Below are 21045 nucleotides of genomic sequence, written 5' to 3'. Positions count from 1 at the left end.
TGCCCTGTCCCAACTCCACATTATCCATACAATGTTCTTATAGCAGAAGGGTAAACTGACTGCACATATAACATACTATCTATCTGTTCCGTTCCTCTCCACCCAAAGAAAGATGGCAGTGCCCTGTTATACTGCTGTTTACTATCTAAAACATGATCTAAACTGACAGGAAAGTTCCCTGAGAGGAAAAGAAGAAGCCAGAAGACCAAACCACAAAGCATCTGTATGTCTGAAGATTTAGTTAGTTTCCAGCAGTAAAATGATTTATTTTTAGATTTAAATAGTTAACTAAGCTAAAAACCCTCACATCAGTTCATATGTGACATCAGTTGGAGATCTTACAGTAAAAACAATGGTCACGGAATACTTCTTTCAATGCACAACTGAAAACTCACCACTCACAACTTGTCTCATCTTCATTTTCCCTCCTCTCCTAATAGTGTCAACTCTTGTTGAGGTACAGGCCCCTAAGCATGGCTTCATGTGTGTCCAGATAATGAGTGGCACTAGGCTAGGCTATCACAAGATGCGTCACATCCAAGTCCAATCCTGTCTTAATCTGACAGTTACACATAGCCACCTTACAGCAAAAATCACTGGACCATGATCAAGAGTAGGAACATGGTCTGAGCACCCCCCCCTGCCATCCCACCAAGCACATGGTCATGGAGAGCAGTACTCTTATTCATGCCTTGCCTGAGATAAACTAACTCACAGACTGGAAAACAAGCTTTGGCATTCTACTAAAAAAAACAAAAAATACCTGGAAAAACTCAGCAGGTCTGGCAGCATCGGTGGAGAGGAGCATAGCTGACGGTTTCGAAACGTCAACTGTGTTCCTCTCCACCGATGCTGCCAGACCTGCTGAGTTTTTCCAGATAATTTTGTTCTTGTTTTGGATTTCCAGCATCCACAGTTCTTTGCTTTTATTTTTTGGCATTCTACTACTCTATCAAGCTCACTACTACATTTCTGGCTTGCTAAGGGAGTGGAAAGCTAAAGTTGAATTCATGAAAGGTCACCTGATCTTAAAAGAATGAAGTGACTTGATCCACTCTTATGGAAAGCATCCAAAGGGGATTGATTTGCATGCAGGTTTGATTTTCATCTTAAAAGTGCTAAAAATAAATGTTATAGTAAAGAGAGAAAAAGTTGCACCATTCAGACCTGAAGAGGTTTTTAGTCCCCAAACAAGTTTGATGAGCATCTCATTTAAGCTGAAGGACCTGCTCCAATAAAGCTGCATGGCCACAAGACTGTTGAGATTATAGTGGTTTATCAATTTTAATTCCTTGTAGAAGTGTTAACATTTAGCAACAATGCAGAGAACTACTGCTGACACCTATGAAGTACATACAACAAACTAACCATGACAATATGCTCCCACTTTAACTGGGACATTTGATTCAATAAAATAAACATTTTTGCTAGAACAATTTGAACAAATGATTCATTAGGATGGGGTCATAAAGAACATATAAAAAGTTAGAACATGTCAGGTCAGACTGCAGGGCATATGTAAGGGCTTTTGTGGTTTTCACTTCAAAGAGGGAATCATAAACATGTACTATTGGAGGTTGTGATGTATTGTTACGTAGTATGTTATGTGGTTACTATGTCAGTGAAGGCACCATTACATGAAAGGTTGTGGGGCCACAAGTGAGATCTTCTTTGTTATCAGAGATAAGCAGGTGATATAAGAGTGAGAGCTGTGTCATGTGGCTTTTCAGTCACTGAGGCTCCTGGGTTATATTGAAAATCATGAGGTTGGTTATCCAGGTTTATGCTGCAAAGCATACAACTGCCATGGGAGCTTCATGTGGTTGGTGGCTTAGATCAAGAGGTTACAGCAGGAGTGTTGTAGTGAGGGGTAACCAACCAGTGGCAATAAGACTCCACTTGGGTTACTACCAGGATTCTCAAAGAAGTTAGCAAGTGCAACAGACAGATCCTTTCCAAAGTCCAAAGACCAGATGATATAACCACAGATAAAACATTTGACTAATGTGGCATAGAGGAGAGGCAATAGAAGGAGTGCATTTAATTTGATCTGATCTTCAGCCTTGGGTTACAATTAGAAATTGCGAGTGAATGATTGCTTCATCTCATTTGTTCCATTTGGCTTAAGTAGGCACAATGTTTCCAACAGTCAGAAAATGGAGTAGAATTTCCCTGCAGGGGGCAATTTCTCACTCTGTACGAGTCTACAATTCAATACGTGAAATGAAAATAAGCAACCTGTTGAAAGCTTTTGAACAGAAACAGACCAATCCTCCTTTCTGTTGTTCATCACAATAGTTTCTCACAACGCCCAAGTATACACCCACTGGCTTTGCCCATTCACATTCTGCTCTGGGGAAAGATGGCTGATGTTGTTGAAATAAACAAAAAATACATGTGTGAGAAACCAGGTTTGATATTTAGCTTATTGACGAGAAAGTTGAAAAACGTACTGTATAAAGAAATTAAGTGTAATCGAAATTAAATGGGGTCAGGTCTCGTCAACACAACAACATTATTGCCACCATCTAACAGGGCCGATTACTCCCACAAGATAAGGGCTCATGGAATTGAGGGCAATATTTTAGTATGGATGGAGGACTGGTAAACAGAAAAGGAAACAAAGAGTAGAGATGAACATGGCATTTTTAAGTTGGCAGGCTATAACCCGTGGAGTTCTGCAAGAATCAGCGCCAGGGCCTTAACTATTTACAATCTATATTAATTACTTAGACGAAGAGACCAGGGGTAATGCAACCAAGTTTGCTGCTGATACAAAACTAAGTGAGAATGTAAGCTGTGAAGAGGATACGAAGAAACTGTGAAGAGATACAGACAGGTTAATTAAGCGGGCAATGAGGTGACAGATGGGGTATAATGTGGGGAATTGTGAGGTTATTCACTTTGGCATTAAGAATAGAAAAGCAGAATTTGTTTTTAAAGGTATGAATCTTATAAATGTTGACGTTCAGAGAGACCCAGCTGCATACAAGGAACACAAAGTTAACATGAAGGTACTTCAAGTAATTAGGAAGGCAAATGGCATGTTAGCCTTTATTGCAAGGTGTTTAGAGTAGAGGAATAAGGGAGTCTTGCTAGTTGTATGGGGCTTTAAATGAGATCACACCTGGAGTACTGTGCGCACTACAGTTTTTTGGTCTCCATATTTAAAAGGAGGATATACTTGCATTGAAGGTGGTTAGCAAAGGTTCACTGGATTAGTTCCTGGGATGAGATGAGTGGGTTGTCCTATGATGAGAGGCTGAGTAAATTGGGCCAATACTCTCTGCAGTTTAGGAGAACGAGGGGTGATTTGATTGAAACATACAATACTCTGAAGAGGCTCGACATGGGAAACACAAAGGTTGTTTCTCCTGGCTGGGAAATCTAGAACAAAGAGACACAGTCTCAGGATAAGGGGCCAATCATTTAGGACTGAAATGAGGAGAAATTACTTCACTCAAAGGATTTCTGAGCCTTTGGAATAATCTACACCACAGGGATGAGAATGTTCCATTATTGAAAAACCAAAGGTATAGACAGATTTTTGGTGTCTCAGGGGCTAAGGGATTTGGGCAGTGGGCAGGATAATTGAGATTGAGATAGAAGATCAGCCATGATCGTATCGATTGACAGCGCAGGCTCAAGGGGACATATGGTCTTTTCTTGTTCCTCATGCTCTTATGTTATTGTGGTTAAATAAAAATGGAAGTTAATAGCACCAGCTGGGAAACTGGCTGACAAACAGAAGGTAGGATAGCAACTGATTGAGTGTAGATGCTAGAAGAAAGGATGGTAGAGGCGGGAACCCTCACAACATTTAAGAAGTGTTGAGATGAACACATGAAATGCTATAGCATACAAGGCTTGCTGGAAAATGAGATTACAGTAGATAGGGGCTTGATGGCCGACGTGGACACGATGGGCCAAAGGGCCTCTTTCCATGCTGTCAAAATCTATGACTCGATAGCTATGAAGATAAACCCTTCAGAAATGTGGTGAACTCATAACTACCCTCTGAAGTGGCCAAGCAAGCCACATTTGCACTTCAGGTGGCAGTTCACCACTACCTTCTCAAGGACAATTAGGAAAGGGCAATAAATGCTGGCCTTGCCAGGGATGCCCACATCCTGTGAATATCAAAAAAATTCACAACTAAATGGTTTAGGACTTATATCAAAGCAGAAGATTTGTCCAATCCTGGGATAAACAGGAGTCGTGGTAGGGCTGAGAACAAGACAGCAAAGACTGATGCTTCTGGCTGAAGAGAGGCATTTCAACAGGTTTCTGGGGTTGAGAAGGGAAAATGAGAGAAAAGAAAAATATAAATTTGGGACTTGCCTGCTGAAGTTGTACTCTCTGATGGAGTTCTCCTTCTGGTGGGACTGCAACCAACATTGTCCTGGTGCCTCTGTGCTGCCTGTTTATCTTGTGCTGGTTGCATACCTGTTGATTGTATGAAACAGGAACAATGAAAATAATGCAATCGAAAAAATATCTATTATTACACTGGGCATCACCTTTAATTACTGGGTCATCAAGGGAGTTCTTGTACTTTTAACAAAATGTGTTTAAAATACTACCGAATTTTAGCAGCAAATTCACATTCTCAACACTATTAAAAGTTCTGTAAGAGATTAGTGGCACAATAATTAAAAATCATCAGATCCTTCACCCATGTAAAACATGAGCTTGCCGAACTGACATAAAACCAATGCTTCAGGAGTGTTTAACACCTGTTCATTTAACAATGCTGTCACTCAAAGATCTGTTTGCTGGTGTATCCAGAGGCAGCACCAGTTACAGCAACAGTGCAAAAGGCAAAGGTCCACTATCCTTCCTCATTACTTACAGGACGTTGAGTCAGCCTACCTATACAGGCCAGCAGTGTGGTTTTCCATTCAGTGCTGCAGATGAACTATCTCCAGCTGCTGGAGAAAGTAGAATTGCCAGAAAACACATTAATCTGCTGAAAGTTAAAAACTCTCTCACAAACAAACGCTCATATACCCTAACACAACATGAATGAGAGTGAGCCTTGAAGCAGTCTGATTTCATGCAACAAGTTGTATTTATATAGCACCATGAACACAATAAAACACCCCAGGTGTTTCACGGACACATGATAAAACCAAACCATATCTATTATCTGAAATTATTATCTACACAAGTCCAGTAGGGAGTAACATTAAAATAATGATAGCCTGCCTGACAGTCACTCCAAATATAGCTTGGAATTCTGGCTGCTGTGAAGAAAACTTTGAACCCTGCTTCTTCTTTGACTAACTGTTTAAAGATTGCTCTGCTACAAGTCTCCATCAGGTAAATGCCTTTGATGTGCAGTTTGTGCACACTTTTATTTCTCCTTGTAATCAATAAAATTTGATTAGAGCCTCATTTGTAAATGAAATCGTATTTATAACAAGGTTCCACAGTATTTGGACTTCCACTAGCAGATCCAACTGTGAATACTATTCAGACACTACAAACAAACAAAAGCCATGACAACAGAACAGCACAAGCTACATGCTACTTGAGGCACTGCAAAGGTGCAGAGTTAAAGCATGTTATAGAAGTGATACTCCATTCGGCTGACATGGTAAGTCACTCTCTTGTCTTTCAGCTTTTGAAATGAATGGAACCAAGGAGGTTAAGAATTGATGTTCAATGTATACATCTATGTGCTGCGCTGAAAAATAACTCACCCGATTTCCAGCTTTTCAGAAAAAAAGAGTTACTGTGTAGTGATCAGGAATGGAAATCCTGACCAATTAATCCCCCATCCAACTTAGGGGAAAGAGACCATATAAGAGTGTGCTAACTCAGTCAAGGCTGTGAATTGACTCTTGGCCCTTTTGGTTTGTGTGGTTTAATGATATCCTGGATGATGGCTTTCCTCACCATGTCAACAGTGGAGCTGATATTTCATATCCAAAGGAAAGGGACGGGATAGGCTTGGGAAAAAATAAGTAATGTAAATTTCTCCTTCTGATGGGGCCAATGCTGCTTTTAATCTGCCATGAGTGTGGTCTGGTGTAAAGCTGGCACAATTTCTACTCACTATGGCTGGACATCCAGTCTTTGGTTGGTATCTCTCTACAGCAGCAAAGCTGAGACCAGGAACTTAAACAGATTGAAATCCAACAGCCAACCATAAATGAATAAAACAGTGCTTTCACCAATTTCTTTAGCTGTCAGACTTTGAATAAAATGATAAACATAAATTAGATGGAGAGAGGAAGGCTGCTCTTATGACTTCGTAATTGGCAGAAGAGGTAACACACATTGAACATGACAGACACAGTTGAAAAGTTAAGATGCGTTACTTTCTGGACCCATAGCTTCCTATGTCAGTTAAACCACAGGCACACATGGTTTTAATTGAGTCACACACAGCCTGATTAAAAGCAATACGATTCATTTGACTCACATGAATCAAGCACACCAGAAAGGTTGTGCACTACTTCCCTGCACCAGCAATTTAAGCTTCAGATTTTCGGACAAGTTTTTCAACAAACTGACCAAGATTACTTAACCAGACTGAAAATCCCATGGAAGTTCCCAGCATAAAGTGTGTGGTCAATACCCGCTAAACTGCTCTCTCTTAAATTCACCAGTAGATTGAAGTCATCACAGCTCAACCAGTCAAAAATATTTTTGCACATATAAAGTGGGGAAAGGGGAAATGTGAAAAATGACTAATATGGTCGTCAGCGATACTACAGAACGTCATGTGGTTGCAAATAATCCCAGAGATTTGCTACTGGATATTTTTCCTCAAACAAGCTGAATAAGTAATACTGGGATCATTTGAAAACAGCCTTCCGAATGTAAGCATTCTGAAGAGCCCCTGCTGCAAGCCATATGTGCTGCAGCTTAAAATGAAGTACATGCTCCAGCAAATGTTCAATAAAATAGTACTGCATCGAAGACATGAACCAAGACTGCAATCTTTATCAAAGGAAGAGTTTTTAATGAATGAAACAACTAATTCCAAATGTGAACAAAAATATCCACTGTTCCCCTGGTGCAAGTAATAATCAACTCTGTATTCAGAGAGACAAAGCCAGAGCTTTAAACGCTGAATGACCACAGTATCGAAATAACTTTTACAGAGGAAAAGTACTTGTCTGACATGTAATCGGACATTAACTTCTGGATAAGTGACAAATTCCTTCAGCTGGACATGGCTGTAAACTCTTCCAGTAGCATGCCCCTTCCTGGCCACTCACTCAGACTGAATAAAACTGCTCATAATTTCAGTGCTGTGTTCAAAACATGCTCTTCACCAAGGTCCTTTGCTTCCAGCTTGCCTCTCCTCCAGTCCTACCTTGATTTCCCTGAAGCCCTTCATTTGTTACCTCAAGACAAGGGCAAGTCCTGCCCTGCACCAAGTGCCACTTGCTCAGCACCACTGTTCTCGACAACCTACTCTGGCACCCTGTCCTCCAAAGCACCAAATTCAAATCTTTGTTCACATCTTCAAGTCCCTACAGAGGGAAGTCTTCACTTCCCTGACTCTATAGCCGGTCATACATCTCCTGTTCAGTCAGCATCTCCCTTTGCTCTCCCTCCTATATGTGTAGCAGAAAGAAAGGTATTTAAGTGTATGGGAAAGAACAGGGAAATGGGATTCAAGTAGAGGAGCAAGCAGCAACAGGGTAACAGAACCAGCTAACACATTGGGCTGCATAGCCCTCCTCATTGCCGAAATATCCACAATGATGCTATGCTGTCTACATTTCATATTTATGAGTGTGGTCTGGAGCTGTATTTTACACCGAGGTTTCTGTTGATTTGACACCGCATCGGTTGCCATGTCTCCAGGATCTTACAGATGGTGGCAGTGCTGAAACTGACTGAAGTTATCAAGCAATAACTTGACAAAAATACATGCCACTTGCAAGAATGTAAGGATTTCAGAATGAACATTTACCATTTTGGCAGCCCGTACAGAAAAGAGACAGCAGGAAAAATCCCAGTACAAAGTCATGGCCATTTACCTCCTACACATAAAGGTGGCTGTCCATTCTGTATCAAGTCTTTGTGGCAAGTCCAAATGAACTCGGTTTGTTCATGTGGCTACTAATCTGTTCCTGGGGCTTGGCAGGGTTACTAAAGGAATGGATTTTCAAGTCTTCATATCTCTTCAAATATTTACACATTTACAAGATTTGTTTCCCTCTCAAGTACGGAGCAGAGGTACCAAATCATGCGTCAATCAGCTCTCTCTTGTACCACTCTAAACCCACTACACCCAGCAGCTTCTTTTGTCTAGCATTAACATTTTAAAGCTACACACGTTAATGGGATTAAAGTTCAGCTCAGCTGCACTGCCAGAAATTACAGAAAAAACAAGAACAGCAGCTGAGTGAGGAAGGCAGATCAGACCTCAACACCCTTGTGCTCTGTAAAATCCTGAAGGCTCTGTTCCTGCCATTGCAATCCAATGGAAAAAGTTAGCAGCAAAACTGGAAAGAACAAATTCAGCTCAGTTTACTTGTTTAATATTACTAACAATTCAGGAAGCACAAGGCAACAGGTTTCCAATAATGAGTTGCTATTAAATGGAGCTCTACTTTAACATGAGACATTCCCAGAAAAAACAGACTTCCGGTTTCAAAAGTACTTAATGACAACAGGCGGACTAGAGCAGACAGCAGAGGAAACTCATAGCCACCTCAAAATAACCACCAGTAACTGACAACTGAAAACACCTTAGGCTATGCCAACCAGTGTCAGAATCAGATATTCTACTGCTTACAGAAATAATGGAACCTTAGGTATTCAGATTAGGTGTTAGGCAATCATCTTTAAGAGTTCACTTATTTCAATAAACAGCCAGAAAATGAATTGGTTGCTTCCTGAAATAATTGAACATTTAAACATGATTAGGTAGATCAAACCATTAGAAAGACTATATATCTTAGCGGTAACATGTGCTCAATGTTTGGCATGGTTTTCTATAGACACCGTGGCTGAACAGATCACACTTCATTCAGTTTACATTTTCTAGCAGTGCATATTACAGGGCAAAAATCCATTTCAGTATTCACTTTTCTTTGAAAATTCCAAGTGAGCTCTGCAGTATTTTTCGGAACAGGCCTGGTGCCAAACACATAGTAGGATTGCCGCCTTTGGTTCAAATCAGAACCTGGACGGGATAAGGATACTTTTTAAAATAAAAATCGGTGTAAAATCATGAGACAAATGGTTTAAATTCCATAGGTGAGAACATGAGCACTGTCTTCTAAAATGAAGCAAACATCTCTTGTGCTGCATTACATCCTCAAATCTCGTGGAAGCAATACCCAGAACTGGACTACCATACGCAATCCAACACAAACGTGTGCGTGCACACACACACACACCCTATTCCACAGTGTGGGCGGATACAAACACACACCCTATCCAGCACAGTGAGCGGATACAAACAAACACCCTATCCAGCACAGTGAGCGGATACAGACACCCTATCCAGCACAGTGAGCGGATACAAACACACACCCTATCCAGCACAGTGAGGGGACACAAACACACACCCTATACAGCACAGTGAGCGGATACAAACACACACCCTATCCAGCACAGTGAGCGGATACAAACACACACACACCCACCCAAACCAGCACAGTGAGGGGACACAAACACACACTCTATCCAGCACAGTGAGCGGATACAAACACACACCCTATCCAGGACAGTGAGCGGATACACACACACACACACACACACACCCTATCCAGGACAGTGAGTGGACACACACACACACACACACACACACACACACACACACACACCCTATCCAGGACAGTGAGTGGACACACACACACACACACACACACACACACACACACCCTATCCAGGACAGTGAGTGGACACACACACACACACACACACACACACACACACCCTATCCAGGACAGTGAGTGGACACACACACACACACACACACACACACACACACACACACACCCTATCCAGGACAGTGAGTGGACACACACACACACACACACACACACACACACACACACACACACACCCTATCCAGGACAGTGAGTGGACACACACACACACACACACACACACACACACACACACCCTATCCAGGACAGTGAGTGGACACACACACACACACACACACACACACACACACCCTATCCAGGACAGTGAGTGGACACACACACACACACACACACACACACACACACACCCTATCCAGGACAGTGAGTGGACACACACACACACACACACACACACACACACACACCCTATCCAGGACAGTGAGTGGACACACACACACACACACACACACACACACACACACACACCCTATCCAGGACAGTGAGTGGACACACACACACACACACACACACACACACACACACACACACACACCCTATCCAGGACAGAGAGAGGACACACACACACACACACACACACACACACACACACACACACACCCTATCCAGGACAGTGAGTGGACACACACACACACACACACACACACACACACACACACACACACCCTATCCAGGACAGTGAGTGGACACACACACACACACACACACACACACACACACACACACACACACACACCCTATCCAGCACAGTGAGCGGATACAAACACACACCCTATCCAGCACAGTGAGCGGATACAAACACACACCCTATCCAGCACAGTGAGCGGATACAAACACACACCCTATCCAGCACAGAGAGGGGACACAAACACACACTCTATCCAGCACAGTGAGCGGATACAAACAAACACCCTATCCAGCACAGTGAACGGATACAAACAAACACACCCTATCCAGCACAGAGTGGGGGGACACAAACACCCTATCCAGCACAGAGTGAGGGGACACAAACACCCTATCCAGCACAGAGTGGGGGGACACAAACACCCTATCCAGCACAGAGTGGGGGGACACACACCCTATCCAGCACAGAGTGGGGGGACACACACCCTATCCAGCACAGAGTGGGGGGACACACACCCTATCCAGCACAGAGTGGGGGGACACACACCCTATCCAGCACAGAGTGGGGGGACACACACCCTATCCAGCACAGAGTGGGGGGACACACACCCTATCCAGCACAGAGTGGGGGGACACACACCCTATCCAGCACAGAGTGGGGGGACACACACCCTATCCAGCACAGAGTGGGGGGACACACACCCTATCCAGCACAGAGTGGGGGGACACACACCCTATCCAGCACAGAGTGGGGGGACACACACCCTATCCAGCACAGAGTGGGGGGACACACACCCTATCCAGCACAGAGTGGGGGGACACACACCCTATCCAGCACAGAGTGGGGGGACACACACCCTATCCAGCACAGAGTGGGGGGACACACACACACACCCTATCCAGCACAGAGTGGGGGGACGCACACCCTATCCAGCACAGAGTGGGGGGACGCACACCCTATCCAGCACAGAGTGGGGGGACGCACACCCTATCCAGCACAGAGTGGGGGGACGCACACCCTATCCAGCACAGAGTGGGGGGACGCACACCCTATCCAGCACAGAGTGGGGGGACGCACACCCTATCCAGCACAGAGTGGGGGGACACACACCCTATCCAGCACAGAGTGGGGGGACACACACCCTATCCAGCACAGAGTGGGGGGACACACACCCTATCCAGCACAGAGTGGGGGGACACACACCCTATCCAGCACAGAGTGGGGGGACACACACCCTATCCAGCACAGAGTGGGGGGACACACACCCTATCCAGCACAGAGTGGGGGGACACACACCCTATCCAGCACAGAGTGGGGGGACACACACCCTATCCAGCACAGAGTGGGGGGACACACACCCTATCCAGCACAGAGTGGGGGGACACACACCCTATCCAGCACAGAGTGGGGGGACACACACCCTATCCAGCACAGAGTGGGGGGACACACACCCTATCCAGCACAGAGTGGGGGGACACACACCCTATCCAGCACAGAGTGGGGGGACACACACCCTATCCAGCACAGAGTGGGGGGACACACACCCTATCCAGCACAGTGAACGGATACAAACAAACACCCTATCCGGGACAGAGAGGGGACACAAACACACCCTATCCAGGACAGAGAGGGGACACAAACACCCTATCCAGCACAGAGAGGGGACACAAACAAACACCCTATCCAGCACAGTGAGCGGATACAAACAAACACCCTATCCAGCACAGAGAGGGGACACAAACACCCTATCCAGCACAGAGAGGGGACACAAACAAACCCCCTATCCAGCACAGAGGGGGGATACAAACAAACACCCTATCCAGCACAGAGTGGGGACACACACACACACACCCTATCCAGCACAGAGTGGGGACACACACACACACACCCTATCCAGCACAGAGTGGGGACACACACACACACACCCTATCCAGCACAGAGTGGGGGGACACACACACACACCCTATCCAGCACAGAGTGGGGGGACACACACACACACCCTATCCAGCACAGAGTGGGGGGACACACACACACACCCTATCCAGCACAGAGTGGGGGGACACACACACACACCCTATCCAGCACAGAGTGGGGGGACACACACACACACCCTATCCAGCACAGAGTGGGGGGACACACACACACACCCTATCCAGCACAGAGTGGGGGGACACACACACACACCCTATCCAGCACAGAGTGGGGGGACACACACACACACCCTATCCAGCACAGAGTGGGGACACACACACACACACCCTATCCAGCACAGAGTGGGGGGACACACACACACACCCTATCCAGCACAGAGTGGGGGGACACACACACACACCCTATCCAGCACAGAGTGGGGGGACACACACCCTATCCAGCACAGAGTGGGGGGACACACACCCTATCCAGCACAGAGTGGGGACACACACACCCTATCCAGCACAGAGTGGGGACACACACACCCTATCCAGCACAGAGTGGGGACACACACACCCTATCCAGCACAGAGTGGGGACACACACACCCTATCCAGCACAGAGTGGGGACACACACACCCTATCCAGCACAGAGTGGGGACACACACACCCTATCCAGCACAGAGTGGGGACACACACACCCTATCCAGCACAGAGTGGGGACACACACACCCTATCCAGCACAGAGTGGGGACACACACACCCTATCCAGCACAGAGTGGGGACACACACACCCTATCCAGCACAGAGTGGGGACACACACACCCTATCCAGCACAGAGTGGGGACACACACACCCTATCCAGCACAGAGTGGGGACACACACACCCTATCCAGCACAGAGTGGGGACACACACACCCTATCCAGCACAGAGTGGGGACACACACACCCTATCCAGCACAGAGTGGGGACACACACACCCTATCCAGCACAGAGTGGGGACACACACACCCTATCCAGCACAGAGTGGGGACACACACACCCTATCCAGCACAGAGTGGGGACACACACACCCTATCCAGCACAGAGTGGGGACACACACACACACACCCTATCCAGCACAGAGAGGGGACACACACCCTATCCAGCACAGTGAGGGGACACACACACACACCCTATCCAGCACAGAGAGAGGACACACACACACACCCTATCCAGCACAGAGATGGGACACAAACAAACACCCTATCCAGCACAGAGAGGGGACACAAACAAACACCCTATCCAGCATAGTGAACGGATACAAACAAACACCCTATCCAGCACAGTGAACAGATACAAACAAACACCCTATCCAGCACAGTGAACGGATACAAACAAACACCCTATCCGGGACAGAGAGGGGACACAAACACACCCTATCCAGGACCAAGAGGGGACACAAACACTCTATCCAGCACAGAGAGGGGACATAAACAAACACACTATTCAGCACAGAGGGGGGACACAAACAAACACCCTATCCAGCACAGAGAGGAGACACAAGCAAACACCCTATCCAGCACAGAGAGGGGACACACACACACACACCCTATCCAGCACAGAGAGGGGACACACACACACACACCCTATCCAGCACAGTGAGGTGACACAAACACACACCCTATCCAGCACAGAGAGGGGACACAAACACATACCCCCTATCCAGCACAGAGAGGGGACACACACACACACACCCTATCCAGCACAGAGAGGACACACACACACACACACCCTATCCAGCACAGAGAGGGGACACAAACACACACCCTATCCAGCACAGTGAGCGGATACAAACACACACCCTATCCAGCACAGTGAGCGGATACAAACACACACCCTATCCAGCACAGTGAGCGGATACAAACACACACCCTATCCAGCACAGAGAGGGGACACAAACACACACTCTATCCAGCACAGCGAGCGGATACAAACAAACACCCTATCCAGCACAGTGAACGGATACAAACAAACACACCCTATCCAGCACAGAGTGGGGGGACACAAACACCCTATCCAGCACAGAGTGAGGGGACACAAACACCCTATCCAGCACAGAGTGGGGGGACACAAACACCCTATCCAGCACAGAGTGGGGGGACACACACCCTATCCAGCACAGAGTGGGGGGACACACACCCTATCCAGCACAGAGTGGGGGGACACACACCCTATCCAGCACAGAGTGGGGGGACACACACCCTATCCAGCACAGAGTGGGGGGACTCACACCCTATCCAGCACAGAGTGGGGGGGACACACACCCTATCCAGCACAGAGTGGGGGGACACACACCCTATCCAGCACAGAGTGGGGGGACACACACCCTATCCAGCACAGAGTGGGGGGACACACACCCTATCCAGCACAGAGTGGGGGGACACACACCCTATCCAGCACAGAGTGGGGGGACACACACCCTATCCAGCACAGAGTGGGGGGACACACACCCTATCCAGCACAGAGTGGGGGGACACACACCCTATCCAGCACAGAGTGGGGGGACACACACCCTATCCAGCACAGAGTGGGGGGACACACACCCTATCCAGCACAGAGTGGGGGGACACACACCCTATCCAGCACAGAGTGGGGGGACACACACCCTATCCAGCACAGAGTGGGGGGACACACACCCTATCCAGCACAGAGTGGGGGGACACACACCCTATCCAGCACAGAGTGGGGGGACACACACCCTATCCAGCACAGAGTGGGGGGACACACACCCTATCCAGCACAGAGTGGGGGGACACACACCCTATCCAGCACAGAGTGGGGGGACACACACCCTATCCAGCACAGAGTGGGGGGACACACACCCTATCCAGCACAGAGTGGGGGGACACACACCCTATCCAGCACAGAGTGGGGGGACACAAACACCCTATCCAGCACAGAGTGGGGGGACACAAACACCCTATCCAGCACAGAGTGGGGGGACACAAACACCCTATCCAGCACAGAGTGGGGGGACACACACCCTATCCAGCACAGAGTGGGGGGACACACACCCTATCCAGCACAGAGTGGGGGGACACACACCCTATCCAGCACAGAGTGGGGGGACACACACACACACCCTATCCAGCACAGAGTGGGGGGACACACACACACACCCTATCCAGCACAGAGTGGGGGGACACACACACACACCCTATCCAGCACAGAGTGGGGGGACACACACACACACCCTATCCAGCACAGAGTGGGGGGACACACACACACACCCTATCCAGCACAGAGTGGGGGGACACACACACACACCCTATCCAGCACAGAGTGGGGGGACACACACACACACCCTATCCAGCACAGAGTGGGGGGACGCACACCCTATCCAGCACAGAGTGGGGGGACGCACACCCTATCCAGCACAGAGTGGGGGGACGCACACCCTATCCAGCACAGAGTGGGGGGACGCACACCCTATCCAGCACAGAGTGGGGGGACGCACACCCTATCCAGCACAGAGTGGGGGGACGCACACCCTATCCAGCACAGAGTGGGGGGACGCACACCCTATCCAGCACAGAGTGGGGGGACACACACCCTATCCAGCACAGAGTGGGGGGACACACACCCTATCCAGCACAGAGTGGGGGGACACACACCCTATCCAGCACAGAGTGGGGGGACACACACCCTATCCAGCACAGAGTGGGGGGACACACACCCTATCCAGCACAGAGTGGGGGGACACACACCCTATCCAGCACAGAGTGGGGGGACACACACCCTATCCAGCACAGAGTGGGGGGACACACACCCTATCCAGCACAGAGTGGTGGACACACACCCTATCCAGCACAGAGTGGGGGGACACACACCCTATCCAGCACAGAGTGGGGGGACACACACCCTATCCAGCACAGAGTGGGGGGACACACACCCTATCCAGCACAGTGAACGGATACAAACAAACACCCTATCCGGGACAGAGAGGGGACACAAACACACCCTATCCAGGACAGAGAGGGGACACAAACACCCTATCCAGCACAGAGAGGGGACACAAACAAACACCCTATCCAGCACAGTGAGCGGATACAAACAAACACCCTATCCAGCACAGAGAGGGGACACAAACACCCTATCCAGCACAGAGAGGGGACACAAACAAACACCCTATCCAGCACAGAGGGGGGATACAAACAAACACCCTATCCAGCACAGAGTGGGGGGACACACACACCCTATCCAGCACAGAGTGGGGGGACACACACACACACCCTATCCAGCACAGAGTGGGGGGACACACACACACACCCTATCCAGCACAGAGTGGGGGGACACACACACACACCCTATCCAGCACAGAGTGGGGGGACACACACACACACACCCTATCCAGCACAGAGTGGGGGGACACACACACACACCCTATCCAGCACAGAGTGGGGGGACACACACACACACCCTATCCAGCACAGAGTGGGGGGACACACACACACACCCTATCCAGCACAGAGTGGGGGGACACACACACACACCCTATCCAGCACAGAGTGGGGGGACACACACACACACCCTATCCAGCACAGAGTGGGGGGACACACACACACACCCTATCCAGCACAGAGTGGGGGGACACACACACACACCCTATCCAGCACAGAGTGGGGGGACACACACACACACCCTATCCAGCACAGAGTGGGGGGACACACACACACACCCTATCCAGCACAGAGTGGGGGGACACACACACACACCCTATCCAGCACAGAGTGGGGGGACACACACACACACCCTATCCAGCACAGAGTGGGGGGACACACACACACACCCTATCCAGCACAGAGTGGGGGGACACACACACACACCCTATCCAGCACAGAGTGGGGGGACACACACACACACCCTATCCAGCACAGAGTGGGGGGACACACACACACACCCTATCCAGCACAGAGTGGGGGGACACACACACACACCCTATCCAGCACAGAGTGGGGGGACACACACACACACCCTATCCAGCACAGAGTGGGGGGACACACCCCCTATCCAGCACAGAGTGGGGGGGACACACACCCTATCCAGCACAGAGTGGGGGGACACACACCCTATCCAGCACAGAGTGGGGACACACACACCCTATCCAGCACAGAGTGGGGACACACACACCCTATCCAGCACAGAGTGGGGACACACACACCCTATCCAGCACAGAGTGGGGACACACACACCCTATCCAGCACAGAGTGGGGACACACACACCCTATCCAGCACAGAGTGGGGACACACACACCCTATCCAGCACAGAGTGGGGACACACACACCCTATCCAGCACAGAGTGGGGACACACACACCCTATCCAGCACAGAGTGGGGACACACACACCCTATCCAGCACAGAGTGGGGACACACACACCCTATCCAGCACAGAGTGGGGACACACACACCCTATCCAGCACAGAGTGGGGACACACACACCCTATCCAGCACAGAGTGGGGACACACACACCCTATCCAGCACAGAGTGGGGACACACACACCCTATCCAGCACAGAGTGGGGACACACACACCCTATCCAGCACAGAGTGGGGACACACACACCCTATCCAGCACAGAGTGGGGACACACACACCCTATCCAGCACAGAGTGGGGACACACACACCCTATCCAGCACAGAGTGGGGACACACACACCCTATCCAGCACAGAGTGGGGACACACACACCCTATCCAGCACAGAGTGGGGACACACACACCCTATCCAGCACAGAGTGGGGACACACACACCCTATCCAGCACAGAGTGGGGACACACACACCCTATCCAGCACAGAGTGGGGACACACACACCCTATCCAGCACAGAGTGGGGACACACACACCCTATCCAGCACAGAGTGGGGACACACACACACACACACCCTATCCAGCACAGAGAGGGGACACACACCCTATCCAGCACAGTGAGGGGACACACACACACACTCTATCCAGCACAGAGAGAGGACACACACACACACCCTATCCAGCACAGAGATGGGACACAAACAAACACCCTATCCAGCACAGAGAGGGGACACAAACAAACACCCTATCCAGCATAGTGAACGGATACAAACAAACACCCTATCCAGCACAGTGAACAGATACAAACAAACACCCTATCCAGCACAGTGAACGGATACAAACAAACACCCTATCCGGGACAGAGAGGGGACACAAACACACCCTATCCAGGACCAAGAGGGGACACAAACACCCTATCCAGCACAGAGAGGGGACATAAACAAACACACTATTCAGCACAGAGGGGGGACACAAACAAACACCCTATCCAGCACAGAGAGGAGACACAAGCAAACACCCTATCCAGCACAGAGAGGGGACACACACACACACACCCTATCCAGCACAGTGAGGTGACACAAACACACACCCTATCCAGCACAGTGAGCGGATACAAACACACACCCTATCCAGCACAGAGAGGGGACACAAACACATACCCCCTATCCAGCACAGAGAGGGGACACACACACACACACCCTATCCAGCACAGAGAGGACACACACACACACACACCCTATCCAGCACAGAGTGGGGACCCACACACACACACCCTATCCAGCACAGAGTGGGGACCCACACACACACACCCTATCCAGCACAGAGAGGACACACACACACACACACACACCCCCTATCCAGCACAGAGAGGGGACACACACACACATCCTATCCAGCACAGAGAGGACACACACACACACACACACACCCTATCCAGCACAAAGTGGGGACACACACACACACCCTATCCAGCACAGAGTGGGGACACACACACACACCCTATCCAGCACAGAGAGGACACACACACACACACACCCTATCAAGCACAGTGAGGGGACACACACACACACACCCTATCCAGCACAGAGAGGGGACACACACACACCCTATCCAGCACAGAGAGGGGACACACACATACACCCTACCCAGCACAGAGAGGGCACACACACACACCCTTATCCAGCAGAGTGAGGACACACACACACACACACACCCTATCCAGCACAGTGAGTGGACGTAAACACACACACAAACCCTATCCAGCACAGCGAGCAGAGACAAACACACACCCTATCTGGCACAGTGAGTGGACACAAACACACACACATACCCTATCCAGCACAGTGAGATGTCACACACATGCCCTCTATCTAGAAATTCAATTTAACTCTGAAATGCTCGATAAGGTATTTTGAATTTCAAAACTACCACAGAGCCACTCCGATTGCAAAATAGAAGGGGCATGTAGCTGGTGCAAAAAAGGCACATTGTGCGAGTGCTGGAATGGAGAGCTGTCATTTTAGAAAATGGTTTAAGAATCACCTGTGACAGGTGTGTGCGCAACCCAGGGTGTCGTTCTCCTGAATCTTTTATTTTTCTTCAATCTGGATTGTGTGGGGTAGTGGGTTCGGGTGACTGGAGTAGGGAAGACCAATAGTCAATGGCACAGTTGAAATGAGAAGCTGTGTGCGGGTGTGCGCGGTCAGGAAGTGAAAGCAATCCAGTAAAAGACACCAGTATGAGCAGAAAATATTTACACTCCACTAGTGGGATAGCATTCCCAACTGAAATCTCTGTGCAAGTGAAAGGAACCCCTGGCTCTTCATAACCACTCACTACAAGAGTCTGTGTTGCCAAACTGACACAAGTCCTGCTTTTGTTATTTCTGTTGACCACAGTGACTCAGCTGTGGTTCTGCAGGTTTCTGATAATTTGAACCCACCATTGCCACAAGCTGTCTCAGCATGCAAATAATTATCAGGACATGCTGCCAATGTTTAATGAATAATCATACTTTCGGCATGACTCTTTCCAAGATTAGGAAGGGCTACAAGCACAGTTGGAAGTTTGGCTAACGTACACAAGGAAAGAATTAGTCTCATTTATTTTCTGTAGCAAGGTTACAACTGTTCCCTCTTTTTTTAAATCATCCTTCTTAGAATCTCATCTCACATAGATGTCTTAACAAGGAGATGATTTTGAGCCAAGACATGGACTGATGCTACACTAACAGTTGGGGTGATCAACTGTAATATTTTCTCCCTGCGACCTTTACTTGCTGTGGTCATACTGTGGAACATTGCCCATAGCACTTACTCTTCAAAAGAACCTTTTTACATGAATTGATGACTGGTATTCAAATGAATGATGCTAATAAAAAGAAACAGAACACTTTTGACATCCGGTGTCAATACTGATCACTCTCAGGGAAACATCAAACTGGTTAAACAGTAATTCACTGATACAAAAACAGAATTACCTGGAAAAACTCAGCAGGTCTGGCAGCATCGGCGGAGAAGAAAAGAGTTGACGTTTCGAGTCCTCATGACCCTTCGACAGAACTTGAGTTCGAGTCCAAGAAAGAGTTGAAATATAAGCTGGTTTAAGGTGTGTGTGTGGGGGGCGGAGAGATAGAGAGAGAGAGGGGTGGAGGGGGGGGTGTGGTTGTAGGGACAAACAAGCAGTGATAGAAGCAGATCATCAAAAGATGCATTTCCCTCAACTTAGTCTACTGCATTCGTTGCTCCCAATGTGGTCTCCTCTACATTGGAGAGACCAAACGTAAACTGGGCGACCG

The 21045-nt window shown here is 48.6% G+C and overlaps 1 protein-coding gene across 4 annotated transcripts in view; it reads right to left on the bottom strand.

Moving 5' to 3' along the window:
* Window positions 1-21045, bottom strand: part of ash1l (ash1 (absent, small, or homeotic)-like (Drosophila)) — a 230621-nt gene that overhangs the window by 99923 nt on the left and 109653 nt on the right. For all 4 annotated transcript variants that reach the window (XM_041179673.1, XM_041179676.1, XM_041179675.1 and 1 more), the window contains exon 4: window positions 4342-4446. In XM_041179673.1, the coding sequence (XP_041035607.1) occupies window positions 4342-4446 (105 nt within the window). The remainder of the gene's footprint in view (window positions 1-4341; window positions 4447-21045) is intronic.

Source organism: Carcharodon carcharias, chromosome 36, assembly GCF_017639515.1.
Source record: "Carcharodon carcharias isolate sCarCar2 chromosome 36, sCarCar2.pri, whole genome shotgun sequence".
Classification (NCBI taxonomy): domain Eukaryota; kingdom Metazoa; phylum Chordata; class Chondrichthyes; order Lamniformes; family Lamnidae; genus Carcharodon; species Carcharodon carcharias.
Note: the sequence above shows the minus strand (reverse complement) of the source record. Positions and strands in the feature narration are given on the sequence as shown.